The sequence below is a fragment of the Stegodyphus dumicola genome, chromosome X2 (assembly GCF_044657685.1).
Source record: "Stegodyphus dumicola isolate Sdum_Otavi_A_Nest chromosome X2, ASM4465768v1".
NCBI lineage: Eukaryota > Metazoa > Arthropoda > Arachnida > Araneae > Eresidae > Stegodyphus > Stegodyphus dumicola.
In genome coordinates, this window is record NC_140781.1 from 28198200 (window position 1) to 28217714 (window position 19515).

Below are 19515 nucleotides of genomic sequence, written 5' to 3' on the forward strand. Positions count from 1 at the left end.
TAAAGGAGGTTAGGGAAATTTATTTTCCGTGGGAAAAAAAGAGTTAAAAACTCACCACCAGGGGAAAAATGATGCTGTATGCAATATTGTTACATGAAATAAGACATGAAAACATCGGTTTAAAATGTGTTTGATCGTTTCCGAAACATGTTACAAAGCATGTTCAATGTAGCGTCCAGCATTTTCCAAAAGCAAGTTAAATCCTGTTACTGCATTTTCAACAGCAGCTATTAGCATATCAGGAGGAATGTTACGGACATGTTGGTGTATCACATTTTTCATTTCTGCCAAATTGTTTAGATTATCACTATAACCAGTGCTTTTGAGATAACCCCATAGGCAAAAGTCACAGAGGTTGAGGTCTGGTGGGAAGAGGGGAAGTGTCGGCATATAAGACGTTCATTCATGAAATGTTGCCTGAGTAACTGTGCGACACATGTGAGGTGGGGTCCAGCCCTGCATAAAAATCATAGTATCTAAAATTCCCCATTACTGCAGTTCATGTATCACGAAACATTTTAATATTGACTCTAAGCGAGCGGCAATCACAGTGGTCCAGTTGTCGACTGCTCTTCAGAGAAAAATGGTTCAGTTATGAAACTAGCTGTCATTCCACACCAAATGGTGTGGTCATAGCAGTCATTCCACACCAAATGGTGTGGAATGACTGCTATGCAATCAAATGCAGTAGGAGAATGCAATGGAACTAGGGAGATAACATGAGGGATTTCTTTGCCCCAAATCGATTAAAAGCGTTCTGAATCAGTATCTTGATGTTTTAGGGCCGAATTCAAGCTTCAAAAATTACAAATCAGCGATCTGTAAGAAAACGATTTCCAGATTGTACGCACTTGTGCGAGTGATTTGCGATCTCACATTTTCTAATCGCCAATTCGTGGTTTTCACGGACAAATTTCTCCCTTACACGGATGGCACACTCGACTTTTATCGAATTTAAAGCTTTTAAATGGTAATTTGCTTACTTCAAAGTTTCTTAAGGGAATACAGCATAATAAACCTATGTAACAAAAGGTTAAGTTAGATTCCAACCCATATTTCATTTAACAATATTGCATACAGCGCCATTTTCCCCCGGTGGTGAGGTTTTGAACTTTCTTTTTTTCGCGGAAAATAAATTTCCACGACCTCCTTTACACGGTTACCAAGTTTGATAACATTTGATCCAGTAGTTTTCCTTTTATGACCGTTTCAAAGTGGAACTTTAATTATAACCACCCTGTATATTATTAAATTTTAATTCGAAGCTATGCGTTATATGTATACCATGCATAAGATTTTCGCTTTTATGGGAAAAATAAAGAATCGAAGCAAATATACTTAGGATAATGGACAAAAACTGAAAAAAATTCCCCCTCCCTTCGAAAATAAAATGTTGAAACTTCGACCTTGAATTTACTGGATTATCGAAATATTCAATTTGACTTATCTTCTAAGTCCTAGTTCCGACAACAATTCCGTCAAAAATTCCGAATTACTGAATCTGAAGTAAAAGGTTTGGTATATATTCACTGTATGTTAATAAAGTAATCAGACTGTAATAGAAATAGATTATAGAATTTATGCTGATGCAACTTTTGTCTGAATGCAAAACATGTAATGGAAGAGAACTGTTTTTGACATGCCTCTAAAAGTAGATGTCATACTCCTTTTGTCTCTTCAATGTCAAAAAAACCTTCCTTTGAGAGGCAACTTTAGTTTTGATGATAGGAAAAAATCACAAGAAGACAAATTTGAAGAACATGCAGGACAATTGAGTACACATACTTATTTTCGGAACACAAGCGGTTCTTCGATTAGTTATTGAATAATGAAAAGATGCATTGTCATGCAATACAAACATTTGCAATACGTTTTTCTGACTGAATAATGTAAGATTAAAAGTTATCTGCTTAATTCACTGCCATTTAAAAGTCAACTACTCGGGCAATTACAGAATCGTTTTGATACCTGAATGCAGCCTGGGTTTAAACACTTCTTTAATCTTCCGAGGATATTCCTTCTTTAGCTCATATTCCAAGAATATTAAGTGAATACAATTATTGCAAAAGAAATTGAATATTCATTTGCACTACGGGTTGGTAGTTTACTAACAAGTTAACAAAACTTAAATTCTGCTTTTTGTTTGTCCTAAGAATACAGCACTATTTTAAATATTTAAAAATAAAATATTAAATTGGAGCCTCACCAGTTACCTAGCATTTGAAGATTGTTAAATACTAATTGTTTGTTGCAAAGTCTAACCAGGGCTGCATGGTTGGTTTTCATAGTTTTCTAGGTTCTCTTTACAAAGGTTCTCTATAAAAGCATCTTAACCAAATAGCTCCTATGTTCTTTCTATGTTCAAATAACCAACTAACCTAGTTTAACCCTGCAATGGAGGGGCTGGCGTACAGAGTACGCCAATGCCATCTTTTGGGCTGTAATTTTTAGACAACTCTTTCCTGAGCTTCCTCCCTTCCTCTACCCTCCTAGAAACATTCCATGAGTGCAATGCACCTGGTATTTCTGGTCAGTCTGGTTTTCGCCTTCCTTCCGCAAGCAGTTATTGTGAACATGTCGCGTAGGCGAACGCAGTACGCCACTCCTCCAAATATGTACAGAAAGAATATTGTACCTCCTGAAGATTATTTGCGTGTTTTAGAAGAAGTCTCGGTTGATGAAGACTCCAACAATTTGGATAACGCATCTGATGTCGATGAATCGGAAGTCATCGAACATTCTGATCATGAAAGTGACTCAGAAATTGAGGGAAATGTTTCTAAACATGCTCATTTTCCTTCCTCAAATGATGTTTCCCCAAAAAATGACAATTTAGTGATATTAAAAATGACATGAGTGATTTAAAATATGAGGACTTTTTTGTAAAAACAATTTACAAAAAGAAGAAAGTTGGAGGAAAGTTTCTGAAAGAAGAAAAGGAAACTTATAAGTGGAATAAAGTTCCCCTCATAAGCAAATTCGCCAGAACGCCTCGAAAAATTTGATGAAAAAAATATGCCCAAGTGACAAAACTTGTGACGATATGAATGATGAGCTTTCTGCTTTTCAAAAAATCATAAATACAAATATGATTGATGCTATCGTACAATATACAAATATTTATCTCAAATGTAACAGGACTGCAGATGATCTCCAAAACATCTCAAAGAGAAGTATGTGTGATACTAATAGAGCAGAAATGTTGGCCGTTTTAGGAATTTTATTCTTATTAGGGTGCAAAAAAATTTCAAAACTCAATTTGGAGGAAGCATGGGCAAAAGACGATACTGGAATTGAAATTTTGCAAGGAGTCATGGGTCTCAAGCTATTCAGAAACCTGTGTGCTGCTATTAGATTCGATGATAAAGGCACAAGGTATATGCGAAGAAAAACTGATAAGCTTGCTGCACTAAGGAATTTTTTGAATCTTTTAATCAGAACTGTTAAAACTTTTATACACCAGGTGACGAACTCACAATCAACGAGAAGTTGGAACCTTTTCGCGGGAGGTGCTCTTTTATTCAATTCATCCCCAACAAGCCCGCAAAGTATGGTCTGAAAATTTTTGCAGTTGTTGACTCACAAACGTTTTATACATTGAAGCTTGAAATTTACCGTAGCAATCAAACCCCAGGGCCTTAAGAGGCTTCTAATTCAATGCGTACAAAGGTTCCAACTGTAACCTGACGACCGATAATTGGTATACAAGCTACCCGCTAGCTCAATATCTTCTTACACTTGTGGGCAGGCTGAAAAAAAAAAAATAAAAAGGAAATGAATTCCAGCCATCAAAAACCAGAGAAGTCGGCAGTTCACTGTTTGGTTTTCAGAAGGATATGACAATTATTTCATATTCAACGAAAAAAAATAAGCGTGTAATACTGCTCAGTACTTTACACGATGATGACAAAATTGACCAGGAAACGAACAAACCTCAAATAATCCTCGATTATAACAAATGTAAAGGCGGAGTTGATACCGAAGACTAACTTAGTAATTTCACTGTCGCCCGAAAAACCAAGAGGTGGACAATGGCAATATTTTTTGCACTGCTAAATGTAGGGGGCATAAATTCGCAAGTGCTCTTGAACTTCTTCAAACCTGATGCAGCCATCAGTTTAGAAGATATTTTTTGAAAAATCTACTACATCTTTGTTGAAACCACATCTTCAGAATCGTCTGAAAATGCCATTTCTCCTGTCGCATTCCAAAGCTATTATTAGAAGGTTGGTAACAACAGAAGCGGATAAGACGGCCGAAAGTGACGAGGAACCACCTGCAAAAAAGATCAAAGGGTGCTGCACTGAGTGCGGTACAATGAAGAATAACTACACTACCATAAAATGTTCTGAGTGTTCTAAGTTTACCTGCAAAAATCATCTGGGCAAGACAGTACAACTTTGCAAACCCTGCTGCAGTGAACAGAGACAATCAGAAGAGGATTAAAATAGCAAAAGGTTTTCAAATTTCTCATTTGTTAAATTTATTACTTACCGAATTTTTCTTTACGGAAAATTTATAATTTGTAATTTTGATTTATGTTCTTATAATTTTCATACAGAAAATAATGCAGAATACTATTTAACTTTAAATTACATTTCCAGTGCATCCACTTTTTGAATTAATTAAAAATTCGTAGTTTCCATCTTTACTGCTTTTTTCTGTTATTCTTTTTCTTATATCATTTTTACTATGACGAATCACCTTATTAATGCCACGTCTAAGATTAAATAGTTTCAAACACGAAGCAGAGGCTCGAAAAATGACCTGGCGTACTTCATACGCCGCCCCTCTAAGATTGTACCATACACCAGCCCCTCCAACTGAGGGTTAAGCATGATTTCCAAGTGAAGTTACTAGCAAAATGCGAATACTCATTAAAAATCATGTAGATTGCCAATCGGGAGTAACATGAAAGATACTGCGCTAATAATTGAATTGCTGTTACGGTACGCCGTTTCTAAACTTAGATGGTCATATCTTAATTAAATATAATTGATTTGTAACTTCTACTAGAGCTGACAGAAAGAATTGAAGTGCAAATAAATAATATCGTGTGCAAACTTGATTAATATAAAATTAGAAATATTTGCATTCAGACAGAAAGTTTTTTGAAATATTTGCAATTACTTTATAAGAAGGATTTATTAATAACCATAATAATTACTTATATTACTGATGATAAGAATTCAGTTCTTGATAATTACATTCTAAATTAGAATTTTAAGGATATAATGAAAATACGCTACGTATAAAAATACATTTTAGGATAAAAAATGAGTTGATTTTTTATGTTTAAAAACTTCTTAAATTCATTTAATAAACATTGTACCCTCGTTGTTAATTGAATCCAGAATGTTGGGTGTCATTTATATAATTATTCTTACTTGTCCACAGAACCTGCTGACTTAACCAGCCATTAAGTAGCTGCAGATCATTTCTACATAACCATTGAACTTCCATTAATTCGGTCTCTAGAGAGCTGTATGTTTATATCATAATTTGACTTTTATAAAAATGATTATTCTAAATCTTATCTTTCTATAAAAATATACAGTGCTTTAAAAATATGGATGATAGTATCAGCTGCACTTTCAGCCACTTCATAAGCAACAGCTTGTTTAGAAATAAATTATGCAGTTAATGTCATAAAATATTTTCATAAAATTCAAATAAACATCAAATGAAAGTTCTCAGTTTTAGACAATTCGATTTAAACGAAGTTAAAGTAAAGTAGCAGACAATAAAACGCCGAACACAAAAATTTACTCTTACAAATATTTTTTTTTTAAAAAAGGAAGAAACAGAGAAATTAAAAAAAATAGTTAAAAATTTGAATAATATCATCTATAATTAAAAAAAATAGCTTTTCATATAGTATTAATAAATATTTATTACACATCATTGAGGGAAAAAATTTCATATAATTAATTCTCCATGAAATTTTATTTGAAATTTAAAGTTAAAAATAGCTGTGGCAATTCACTGCAACAAAAATCCATAAACCACATTTGGCGTTATTATAGCTCAAAAAAAAAAAAAAAAAAAGATGCCAAATTTCAAAATGCAAAAATATGTAAATTTGAGTATATCTTAGAAAATTTTGAATAAAAAAGTCTAATTTTTTGCAGGTATGCTTAGAAATACGCCTACTTTAAGATGAAGGTAAAAATTTTATAGGTTATAATTCAAAATGTTTTTTGAAAAATTTATAAAAATTATTTAAAAATAGAAATTTAAAAAATAAAACAAAAAATGGGTAAATTTTATTTGGAATGAACCTAAATTTCGAAATGTGAAAGGAAAAATCAAAAAAGTTTAATAAAAAAAAAAGATATTAATATAAATATTTGCCAAATTCAATTAACATTGAGGAGCTAAAATTTTGAGAGCTAATATTTTAAAAACTACTCGTTCGATTTTTACAAAACTTGGCATTCTGGCATAATTTGAGTCGTAGAATCAAAATATGTAAAAGAATTGGTATGTTATTTCAGGAAAAGTCCAATTTTGTGTCAAAATACCTATGTTAGAATAGTGCTATATATAAATCTAATATACATCCTAAGTCGCGCTTTTGAGACATGAAAAATGCAGTTTGAATTTTGTCAATCGGCCCAGTAGAATGGGAGATATAGCACTGTCCCATTTTTTTTTTTAGCAGCTCTTCTACAGATTTTTGTCCCATTCGAATATTTAGTCCAATCTTCATTCATATTAGTCCATTCTTCTTGGTTCCCCTTCGTTTAGTTTGTCTAAGAGTGTATATATTGTATGTTTATGTATCTCTGTATATGTATATACTATGTACACATAATATAAATCTCTGTACATATTGTGTTTAAGTATTGTGTTAAGCAAAATTAATACTGACATCACACTTGCCAGAGTACGCTTCATTATGGCAAAACTATTCTGGGAAAAAATGGATGTAAACAAAACTGTGCTCCACGTGACAAGTTAAAGCACCATTATGAGAACACGGCAAGGAGTTCCACTTATTGCAAAGGCTAAAAGTGAATCCAATTCAAAATTTGTGGTTTGTGTTGGAGAAAAAGTTGCAGGCTGCAATACACTCATAATACATACTAATTTACAGGTAGTGAGTAATCTTCTCTTACAGATATCAGATATCATGGGGCATATACAAATATTATGCAGAATCTTCATTTCACTGAATGGGAGCTCTTAATGGTTTTTGGTAATAATATTGAAAAGTCAAGAATGAGGAATGCTTAACACAGTACAGATGAAACTTTATTAACATATTTTAAATATAAGGTCATTTTGAAAAGTAGTTACCTACCTTCTGTAATCGCTACACCTGATTGCAGTTCTAGCAATACCAGCTCTGCATATGTTTTGATGCAAAGTCTGAAAAAATAAAACAGTAAACTTTTAGACCTAATGCTTTGCTTACATTTATGTATGAGACTTTTTATTATGTTAATACAAAAATTAAAATTTTCACATTCATTACCTCAGTGTCATTTAGAGAGTCGTCAAGCAAAGCCTTTTCGTAATGATGAAGAGCACTTACAGAATCACCTCTAGTGAAAAAAAAAATAAGTTTAGAACATATGATAACAAATAATCATTTCTTTTTTGGAAACTGTCTACGCTAAGTAAAAACTTACGTGAATTCAAGCTGCTCAGCATATTCTTTAGAAATAAAAGGAACTTCTTTAGGACTTAATGTTTCAGCTAATTTCAGAGCTGAATCCCACTGAAAAAGACTCTTTCGCATTTCTAATGCAGCACAAGGGTTGGAGGAAGCAAGATACAGACTTTCAGCTAGGTCATAGTTTTTGACAAAAAATTCAGCAATATGACCAGATAATAACTTGATATCTTCAACTTCCTATTGAAAATTAAATTTAATTCAAGGAATAAACCTGACTTAAGAATACCGTATAATATAATGATAAAGAAAACCAACATATACAGAAATGTAAATGCACTAAGTAATGTACAGTAACATTAAGTAATTTACTGTTTTTTAAAGCCACTAGTTCACTTTTCATCTTTGTATGTAATATATGCAGTGTCCATAAAAGGTCTTAAACAGCCTCCATAACTGTTGCAGAAGACATACATTTCCAGTTACAAAAATGCTTTAAATGAGAAAAATACCCAAGTTATACAATTTTTGAATTAAAAAAAATTATTGCAACTACAAAATCCAGCATTTTATATGGTCTATACTTTATTAAATATATGTTTAGCTAAAGTTTATACTCATTCTAAAAAAATAAAATATGAAATATCTGACTTGCGTATGACAAAAATTGACTGAGGTATTTAAAGTTTAAGAACATGTTCAGAAGATTGCACTTAAATAAATTGAAGATAGAAAATATTTCTATCTTAAAAAGTATTTTTGTAGGTTGTTGGATTATGATTCTCAAGTAATAAAACTACTTGGGAATAGAAATAATGTATTTTTAGCATTTTGAAACTCATAAATTACTTATGTGAAAATTCTTTTGACAAACAATATGCAACAATATTATAAATATGTAAAAGAAAGCTGCACACTAGTGAATTACAAGACTATCAATAAATAACATTAAAGGGAGGAAAAAATTAACGTAAAATTATTCTAATTTATATTTTAACCAATTTCTTGACAAACACTGAAAAAAAAAATGTTAACATTTTCAAATTTTGAAATTAAATTTCCTGGTGAAATTTTATTGCATAGATGTCAAGCTTCTTGTTTTATTTTTGACAATGAATATGAAATTCTACTAAATATAACTATAGGGACTATTTGAAAAGTTATATATCTAAATTCTTAAAAAATTCCTTTTTTACATTTCAAAATGGCAAAACAGAAATATCTTCAATATTTAAAACACTTTAATAAATGAAAGTACTGTATTTACGCGAATCTAATGCGCATCGTTTTTGGCCAAATGTAGTATTCAAAATTCGGGGTGTGCATTAGATTCGATGGCGCATTAGATTCGAGTGCAAAGTTTGCCGATGACGTCAACCAAATTTCTCGACTACATTTACCGTTACATTTATCGTTGACACATTATTGCATAGAGGATACAAACTGCAGAGTACGTAGTCACGATATGGAGGGCAAACAGAGAAGAATGTCATATGACGCTACTTTCAAACTTAAAGTAATTCTTTATGCTGAAAAAAATGGCAATAGAAAGGCAGGGAGAGAGTTCAACGTATCTGAGAGCAATGTTCGCTTGTGGCGGCAACAGAAATTGCCACTGTTTGCAACTAAAGCTAGAAGAAAGAAATTCACTGGCCCTCGCAAAGGAAGACACCCTATAATTGAAGAAAAACTTTTGGAATCTGTACGTGAAAGGAGGAAGAATGGACAACCTGTGACTAGTTACACCATAAGAAATAAAGCAAAAGAGGAGGCTGAAGTTCTTGGAATACCAAAACAAGAGTTTAAGGCTAGCCGTGGATGGCTGGATCGGTTTATAAAGCGGATGGGTTTATCTCTAAGACGCCGTACAACAATATGCCAAAAGCTTCCTGCAGATTTTGAGGGAAAACTACTAACATTTCAGCGGTATGTCATCACACTTCGGAAGGAAAAGAATTTTTCAACGGGGCAAATTGGCAACGCTGACGAGATGGCAATTTGGTTTGATATGCCGCGTAACTACACCATTATGGAGAAGGGGACTAAGGAAGTTATCATCAAAACTTCGGGATGTGAAAAACAACGCGTAACAGTGATGCTGGCAATAACAGCAGATGGGTGCAAACTTCCCCCTTTCTTAATCTTCAAACGGAAAACATGCTCTAAAACCCCTAAGAATGAAAAGTTGTTCCGAGATGATGTCCTGATTCGAAACCAAGAGAAGGGGTGGATGACGGAATCATTAATGCTTGATTGGCTCCGAAATGTATGGAAACGCCGTCCCGGTGGGCTCTCTAATCCACCATCAATGCTTTGCCTGAATGCATTTCGTGGTCATCTCACCGACGACGTAAAAAAGAAGATGCACAGCCTAGGCAGTGATCTTGTTATCATTCCTGGAGGGATGACGTCTGTGTTACAACCCCTGGACATTAGTATAAATAAACCTTTTAAGGGGTACGTTCAGGCGGAGTACGAAAAATGGTTTTGTGAGCCAAACCGTGTATTGACCCTGACAGGAAAAATTAAGCGTGCTGCACCGCACATTGTTGCACACTGGGTTTCTGCTGCCTGGAAAAGCATTGAAGCACCAAAGATTGTGAAATCTTTCAAGAAATGCTGCATTTCAAATTCATTGAATGGCAGTGACGATGACGTGCTCTGGAACGCCGAGGATGACGATGATGAGGAATGAAGAAATGAATCTGCTTCTGACGAAGAGAGCTGTGAGGATTCCAGTGATGAAAATATTAGTGAATAAAGACGTTTACTATTAATCACTGATTGTAGAAACTGTTAGCTAGATAGAAATGTTACGATTTATTTCATGTTCATATTTTACGATAGGTACCGTATATACGGTAGTGCTAATTAACAATGATTGTTTCACATGACAATAGCCCACTAATAGGTTAATTCTATGTTCTGCTACTTTATGTATAAATCCATTGTTGTATAAAATATGGTATCTAAATTTAAATAAAATTATCATACCATTAATTGATAGTTTATATACAAATCCATTGTTCTATAAAATAAGATTAAATAAATTCCTCATATCATTGATGCACATTACATTCGCCAACAAACAATTTTTTTATTATTTAAAGTTTTAAAATGGGGATGCACATTAGATTTGATGGCGCATTAGATTCGCATAAATACGGTATGTCTATGACCAACAGTTGCAAAAATAAAAGCCAGATAAATACTTTTATGCTCACAGTATATACAAAATATTTAAGATTACACAGCTTGATATTTCTTGAAAGGTTATTCACAGACCTAATGTTATATTTCAAGAAATAAGTAAAAAACAATAGGCTTTCACACTATGAAAATTTAGGTCATATGGTTGGTGTTAGTAAAACACTGAACATTTAATTTTTCACTTATAACCTCTACAAAACTAAGTTGCAGTTAGTAGGTTGTTCTGTATAACAATAAAGAACTTTTTCAACAATACCAGTTCTATAATAAATAATAGCGATTCTGAAAAGTTATAAAAATTATACAACTTAACACTTTTATTCATTGAATAGCAAAACACCAATGACAATTTTGGGGCCTTTGAAAACTGAATAATGTTAGATAAAAAATTATAATTTTCAGCATGTTTGCATATGGAAATTGAAGCCCATGCTTCTCTTTATATGTTTTCCACCAGTCATGAACAATATTTGCAAAGTACAGAGGACAAGACCTGGAATTGTTGGGATTTCACCAATTCCAAATTTTAGATCATCAGTTTAAACAAGTAAAAATTACAAAAATGAAATTGTTGTTCATGAAATAATGAAGCATTTAAAACCTTAAGGAAGTTAAAACTGACAAAAAACCAAAGTATTTATTTCTTCGCTTTATTAAAATTTTTAACATCATTAAAAAATTTTATGACAATTTTTGTTAAGTTACAAGATTTATTGTTCATGTCCAGCAAATGCCAGATCGAGAATTCCCACTAAACTGTCAATCAAAATCTTTTCATTCTCGACCATCTCTTCTTCACTTTCTTCAATACCAAGAAGCCCAATCCTCTGATGAATCAAATAAGCAAAACTGTGAAACTCGCTATAGTATGAATTGTATGAGAATGAAAATAAGAGAATTATGAACTAAAGAATAAAACAAAAAATTTAAAAGTTGTATCTTTAAAGTTGTATCTACATTTTAAATAAACAAAATTCATTAAATAGCAATACAAATTAATTCAAAATTAGCAATAAGATTAAACAAAATTCAATAAATAAAGATGAAATGAAGTTGGATCAATTATTGTTAGCCCAGAAGGGCTATTAATTTCGTTTTGGCATTTTGCATTGGTTCATATAAATGTCGGTTTACTTTTCAAATTGTTGCCACCAAATATTAGAGCCCCGCATTATATTTAACGAAATTAAATAATGAAGAATCTGCATGAATGTATGCGTTTCTAGCGCTGCGAAAAAACAACAGTACCTAGAGACATAAAATTTTCAATAAGTTGTCCTCCACTAGAATATGGCAATCTGGAAGCTTGAATTTGGAATTTATTTTATTATCTATTTCATATTTTGTAAAACTCTAACAAATTTTTGATTAAGAAACTCAACGATTTTAACGCGAACAATGGCAACACTGTACAAAAAAATTATCTCCAGCCCACAAGACTGTATTGGAAATTCTACAGATATGCTCATTTTAAAATTATTTTGCGATATTGCTGTTCAATTGAGTTTTATGATTTAAATGCAAAGAACACAATATTTAATAAATAAAGGTAACACAAAAAATGTTAAAAAAAAGCCCCTTTGGGCATAATATAAAATTGGAAAGTTTTAAGATTTTTTTTTAATGTTTTATTTTATGACATACTGCAAACTTTGTGCAACAATGAGCTGTAAAGTAAATAAAATAAATAAACTCATGAAATTAAACAAAAACCTCACTGTACACAATGTTTCAAATAAAAATATTGTTAATCATTAATAAACATTGATCAGCTGTATATGTGAATGTTGCATACATTTCTTTTTTTTTTAGCTCTAATATTAAGAACGGTAGCAATATTTTCTGCATTTAAAACTATACTATGGATTTTGCCATCTGTTAGTTAATGATTAGGACATTGTCTTCACAACAGAAAACTGCTAGTATTTTATCTTCATTTATTAAAATTGCTACACATTTTTTAAAGAAATTCCATTAGCTAGAAATTGAATATATAGCTGTCATCACCATTGCCATGAGATATGATAAATAGCAATAAATTATGCCAAGCATGTTTTAAAAAATCTATAGGCATGTCCTCCCATCATCTTGCAATGCTTCACTCAGCAAGTTTTATGTAAAAATATTTTAGAAGCTCTGTTTAGAAAATTTAGCAAAGATTCTAAAAAGGCTACTTTACATTTGCAATGGCTGAATAATCAATGCCCAATTTTTAGGAAAGAATAAGATAGAGACGTCATCTTTTATTAAAACTTAAAATGAGATACGAGTTCGAATAGTTGTCTATAATCGAGACAATTTTTGCAAGAGTCAAGACAGTTTATCTGGTAAAGATGCAGATTTTCAATCTTGCTGAACCTTGAGGATGAAATTATTTCAAACCAATCATTCATTAATGTTGTGTTATCCATGCTCTTTTATTTGAATGATAGATGATAGGGAAATCTTTGCTCCTTTAAATGCCTGAGGTTGCGTCATTTTCCAATTGTGGAAAATTTACATTTATGCGTTTCTGTAGCATTTGCCCATGCCAAAACTGTTAGCCTTACTTTAGAATATTTGACACCAGCTGGAGCCTTTTCTGCAGAGGTTGCTTAAGTATTTCGAAGCATATATTCCTAGAAAAGACCAGGCTTATCAGCATTAGAAATTTCTTCTCAAGATAACTTTTTGTTGTTAAAAAGTTTGATTACTTCATCAACACAATGAAATTTTTAACTGCTTCCTTCCATAGCAATTTTTAAATTTGTCTGTTCAGCGTGGAAACTTAAGATTTTATGTCCATTTCCTCATGAAAAATTTTTGGCTCGAGACATTAAGCATTGGACTCGTCAATGGTATGTCCTCACTGCAATGCTCTCTTAACCATTCAATCACCAATTTTTTTTTATGATTGTCAGTGTTTAACACAACGAATAATTTTTCTGTTATTCATTACGAGTGGGGAATCAGAATCCATAAAAAATTTAAAAGTTCCTTTTCTATCATAAACTGTTGATTTTCAAATTCTATACTTCTTGTAAAATTTTTAGACAAATATGCTTTTTTTTCCACAGCACTTCCACTTTTTCCTTGTTTGACACTGTACGCAGATCATACCACAGCTCCAGAATTAGAAACTCTTTTCAACATAATTGAAAATTAAAATTTTGATCAGATCTCTGTAATAATAATAGCCTGCAAAAAATAATAAGCTGGATAAAATTAGAAAGTTAAGAGAATTGTACAATTTGCTATACTAATTGAAGTTAAGTTCCTCAAATTCTAGTATTTTCTACTTTCCTCACTGTTGTGGCAATGAAAATCAGTATAAATAATGTCTCACTCCAAACAAATATGTCTTAGGGCTTCACTTTTTCTTTAAGTCTGATAGAAAAATACTAACCTTCCCTATAACCACTCAAGGGCCAAAAGTGTGATCGTGCTAATGCCATTGCATCAGTCAATCTACTGCCACTGGCCATGGCGTCATAACCTTGATACTATATGTTTGAAAGTGACATGCAAGAATATAAGTTCAGAGAAAAACTGCTTTCATGGCACATCTTTTTCTTGAGTATTATATTCTCTATTTTTAGACTTTGTAACAAAAAGGGGGGAAAAATCTGGTGGTCCTAATCCTGGAGGTCCAAATATTAGATCATAACAAATATTGCATGTCAGGATTTCAGACTTTATAGGGTATATAGCTTAGCACACCTATTGACAATTCTAGTAAACTTTAAAATTGATTTGTTTTGTTATGGTTATAGAAATATTTTTCTTAAAAGACATTTTGTTTTAGCATGAAAATTCAGATGTAATTTGATAGCAAAATGTATCGTATTATCAAAAGAGCTGTATTATGTACATCTGTCTCATTTCACCGATTTCTTAATTTGGAACCATGCATCCTCAACTAGACATAAAATCATATCTGATAAAAAAAAATCTGACCATAAAATCATTTTGAAATACCCTGTATCTTTAACTGCTTTATCTATCAAAATTTTAAGATTTTTTAATAAGTAACGTAAAAAAAAAAGTTTTGAAAAAAAATCTACATTTTAATAGATTTTTGGAGTATTTTAAATAAGCTTCAGCAATGCAATTACTAACTGAACAAGTAATTACAGATTCAAGTAATGTCCCAGCCACATTACTAAATTACAAATTAAGAAGGGGGCACTTAGGAAAGAATGGGGATTTCTTTATACACTTCAATGGTAAGATGTACAGTGGAGAAATGTTTTTAGAAACTATTCCCAATAATTTGCCCTGTGTAGGTAAACGTAATGAAGATTTGCTTGAGTGGTGTGATATTTTGAATTCGCTCATTAAGAGCTGTGTTTAAAGAATATTTATTAGCTAGACCTGTATAACTGTGAATTTTAATCTCCATTTCCATAATCTTGCATTTATGAAGATGATATCTAGTGTCACGTTTGTGTTCTAATAACTCAGTGCGGAAGAGACAAAAAGGCAGTTAGTTGAACGAGTGACACCTCTAACATAAGGCGAAACGATAGACAGTCTCTGTATATATTAGAAACATAATGTTGTATTGATTGTAACTTGTAAATATTATGTAAATATCTTTCACATGTTAATTAAAGTTTCTTAAAAAAATTATAGTAGTATTCTGCTGTGAATAGAATTTCAGCATAGACACGGATATCAAAAGGAAAGCTAGGCAGTTCAGGGCAGCCCTTTAGAAGGTAAGTGAATTTTCACTTACCTATTTAGTGATCTAAAAAATTTTAATAGTAAAAAGTTGATAAAATTTTTAACATGGCGCTCAAACAGGGACTGCCAATAACTGCTGTTTTTTTAACTATTGAAACTGTCTAAATTGATATCAGTGATATAGATAATACATAATTAGTGAATTGCTGATACTTGTTGAATTATTGAATATTAAGCAATGACGGAATTAATCGATCGAAAAATTAATAGACATAAATGATCTAGACCAGGAATTAAACGATGTTGACGAATATCGTGAAAGAATAACTACATTTAAATACAAAGCTAACAAAAAATTGAAAGAATTTAATACAGAACAACAAAAATTGAGTGTGTTAAAAAGCACTGAACAGTTAAGTGAAAGTATGATAGAAAATGTTAAAACTGAAAGTCAGAATGTAAAGCTTCCTAAACACCACTTATTCCTAAACTCACTGATTCCGAAGTTTTATGGCAAGAGCTGTGAATGGCTGACATTTTGGAACACTTTTTCAGCAGCCATACATCAAAATAAAATGCTTGAGGCTATAAGTAAATTTAATTATTTGAAATTCTTTTTGGGAGGTACTGCTTATAACACCATTGACGGTTTCGATCTAACTGGAGAAAGTTATGAAACTTCAGTAAAACTTCTCACAGAAAGATTTGGAAATAACGATGTATTGATAAATGCCCATATAGATAAATTACTGAAAATAAGGCCTTTAAAGGATTCTAATGACATTCAAAATTTCTGTAAGTTATTCAATTACGTACAGAAACATATTCGATGTCTTGAGTCATTAAATATGACCTCAGAAACATATGGAGCTTTGTTAACACCTATTTTGCTTAAAACATTGCCTGCAGATTTGGTTTTGGAATATAATAAAACAGTTTGAAAAGCAAATTTTGATTTGAATAATCTAGTAGAATTTCTTTCTGAACAGTTAATTGAGCAGGAACAAACATTCCGATGGTCCAGCCAAAGATCGCTTCAGCGGCGCCACAAAAATATAACAAACTGAGTGAAACCAGACCTATTGCAAAACACACGGCGTCAGAATTAACGAACACAAGTTTGTGCCGGGAGGGGGGAACTCCACACATTTTCTGCAACTCTTCTGATCACGGGTCTATAATGTGTAAACAAGCATCTTTGTGGTCTACTGAGAAAAAAAAAAAGAAAAATGCAAATTGAAAGAAATATGTTATCGCTGTTTACATCCACGACAGCTTAGCATTAATTGCACTTCTAGAATAAGATGTGAATTATGTAAACAACGACATGCCACTATAATGTGTTTTAAAAGCGAAAATGGCGAAATTAAGGTACAACAAATTGAAAATAAGGCTTTAACGAATAATTTTATAATAATAAGTATAATCTTGCAAACTTAATTGTCAATGTTTACGGAAATGGTGAAAGCAATTTTATACAGATAATTCTCGATACCGGAAGTAGCAGATCATACATCGGTGCATTTCTTGCGAAGAAATTAAAACTAAAATCTAGGTGAGGAAAGTGTGACTCATGGGTTTTTTAGAGAGATAGAAAAAAAGACAAAAATCACAACACATATCTAATTAAGTTAAGTATTCCAGAAACAGGATTCACATCCAAAATGGAAGTTATGAGTCAAGAAACCGTATGTTCACATATTCCAGAATTGGAGGACAGGGGCTGCATAAAGAAACTAAGAGGTTACAAATTTTTTCCCAGTGATGCAACTAATGAGAATTCCTGTTTATTTGAAAAAACCATAATGAAATACACATGCTTGTAGGAGCTGATTATGCCAGAAAACTCTTTACAGGGGAAATAAAACATGTAATGGAGAGTTTAGTAGCAATGAATACACATCTTGGCTGGACAATATTAGGGAGAACGAGGGTAAAGGGAAAGAATTTTAATGAAATTCTTTTATCACTACAAATTATTGACAGAAAAATTTGTTACTTGTGGTCTCTTGATTCTATCGGAATAACTGAACCAGCTCTTTCCCAAACAAAACAAGAAATAGAAAAGGCTACAGAAAATTATTTTATCCGTACTTTAGAAAGCAATGACACTGGAAGGTATCAGGTATCACTTCCATGGCTTCAAATTCACCCTAAGTTACCAGGTAATAGAATCCTTGCAGAAAAGCATCTGAAAACTTGCGTGAGAACTCTTCAGACTAAGAATTCCTTAGATGCCTATAACACTGTTTTAAAGGATTGGGTAGAAGAAGGAATAACTGAACCTGTCGATATTTCGGAGGCACTGCCACACAGAGCAGTGTTTCGGGAAAATTCGACCAGTATTTGATGCATCTGCAAAGGAGAAAAATTCGTTACCTCTGAATGACTGCCTGGAAAAGGGTCCCAATTATCTTGAATTAATCCAAAAAATTTTCACAAAATTTCGAGAAGGAAAGTATGGGGTAATTTTGGATATAAAAAGAGCCTTCCTGCAGATAGGTGTAAACCCAGTGGATAGACTCACTTTCTTAAGCCTGAATTGAGTGAACACCATTTTCTTTAGCCAAGGCCACTATAGGAGGCAAGTACCAAATACACTTTTGCTTTGCAGATCCTGTTACAGCTCCCGAGTTAGAAACTCTTTTCAACATAATAAAGGATTACAAACTTCAATATTGATATGATAGCTATAATAGTCTGCAACAAATACACTGGATCAAATTAGAAAATTATGGAACGGTGCAATTTCCTATGTTAACTGAACTAAGTTATTTGGCTATTTGATTACAGCAAAGCCAACAAAGGCTAAGTGGTGTAAATGGTTCGCAGGGACTGGCTAGTTCACTAACATCTTATCCACTATACTTTCAGATGTACTTTAACCTAACACCAAAACTCATTAAAAGGATCATCACTTTACTTCATGTGAAACTGTGCATCATTCGATCGTACTCGATTTTTGTGGAAATGGAAAGAGTCCGAGTTCTGCTGGCTCTATATGAGAGAAGACTAGCAGGCTTTCATCCTAACTAACAGCATATCTAAAGGATGAAAGGACTAGATTCCTTTCATCCTTTAGATATGCTGTTAACTACTGTGGTAGATTGTAAGAAATTAAAATTTTCTTGTGATTCTAATAAGAGAAATTAATTTAATTCTCAGTGATATATTTTATCTTTATAGAAGCTATTTTATGGTTTGTAAAATAATGAGAAGTAAAATATATTGATGCGGTAATTCCAAGTTTATTCTATGGAGTGGGAAGTCATACAAAATTAGTCCTCACACATGGAGCATGTGCAAGCAATCTGTGATTCTCTTTTTCAGTATCAAAACACTATGGTCCCAAATGCTTATTTATCATTTCTTTTAGGAAATAATACACCGTTGAAACACATAAAAATAACATTAAAAAAATCTAGTCAACATGCTCTCATCTGTTTAAGCATGAAATATTATACCCACTATTGCAAAGTGGAATATTATGTAATTAAAAAACGATTAACAACATACAAAATAAGAAGTAATCTGTTTTGCTGCCTTTGTGCTCTTTTTGAAGAAAAAATGTTTTAAACTAGCGATTTATTTTTATGACATCTATTAGATTAAAAATATTATTTATTTATTATGGTAAGATCATTTTGACTTCCCCATTTTACCTAATTTTCATTAATTCATCAGCACATCTTAAACATTATTGTACTCAATAACCTTTATTTTTAAAATACAATAAACCCTGTTGCAATGATCACACCTGAAAGTTACAAGTATTTCTGAGAACATAAACACTAGTGCTGAATTTTACCTCTCTAAGATGATCACTCCTTCTATCTAAGCAGGGTCATCTTAGATAGTCATACAATTTTTCTTTATATCTAGCCCCTTCTGGTAAAAACCACAGCATGCCATTTTAAGGGCTATCTGCCTATAGAGAGGGATCTTTTTATAGAGGACTTTCTGAGGGAAACTGGCTTTTGTTCACATTACGCATGGAGAAAAACAAACATGTAGCCATC

At 32.3% G+C, this 19515-nt stretch overlaps 1 protein-coding gene across 2 annotated transcripts in view; it reads right to left on the bottom strand.

The window, feature by feature from the left end:
• Oseg6 (intraflagellar transport protein Oseg6) overlaps nucleotides 1-19515 on the bottom strand; it is a 210573-nt gene that overhangs the window by 56058 nt on the left and 135000 nt on the right. For both annotated transcript variants that reach the window (XR_015039212.1, XM_085809920.1), the window contains exons 21-23: nucleotides 7638-7861; nucleotides 7481-7550; nucleotides 7307-7374 (exon numbers count right to left, since the gene is read on the bottom strand). Coding sequence is in view for 1 of the 2 variants with exons in the window: in XM_085809920.1 (XP_085666046.1) it covers nucleotides 7307-7374; nucleotides 7481-7550; nucleotides 7638-7861 (362 nt within the window). In the remaining variant the exon portion in view is untranslated. The remainder of the gene's footprint in view (nucleotides 1-7306; nucleotides 7375-7480; nucleotides 7551-7637; nucleotides 7862-19515) is intronic.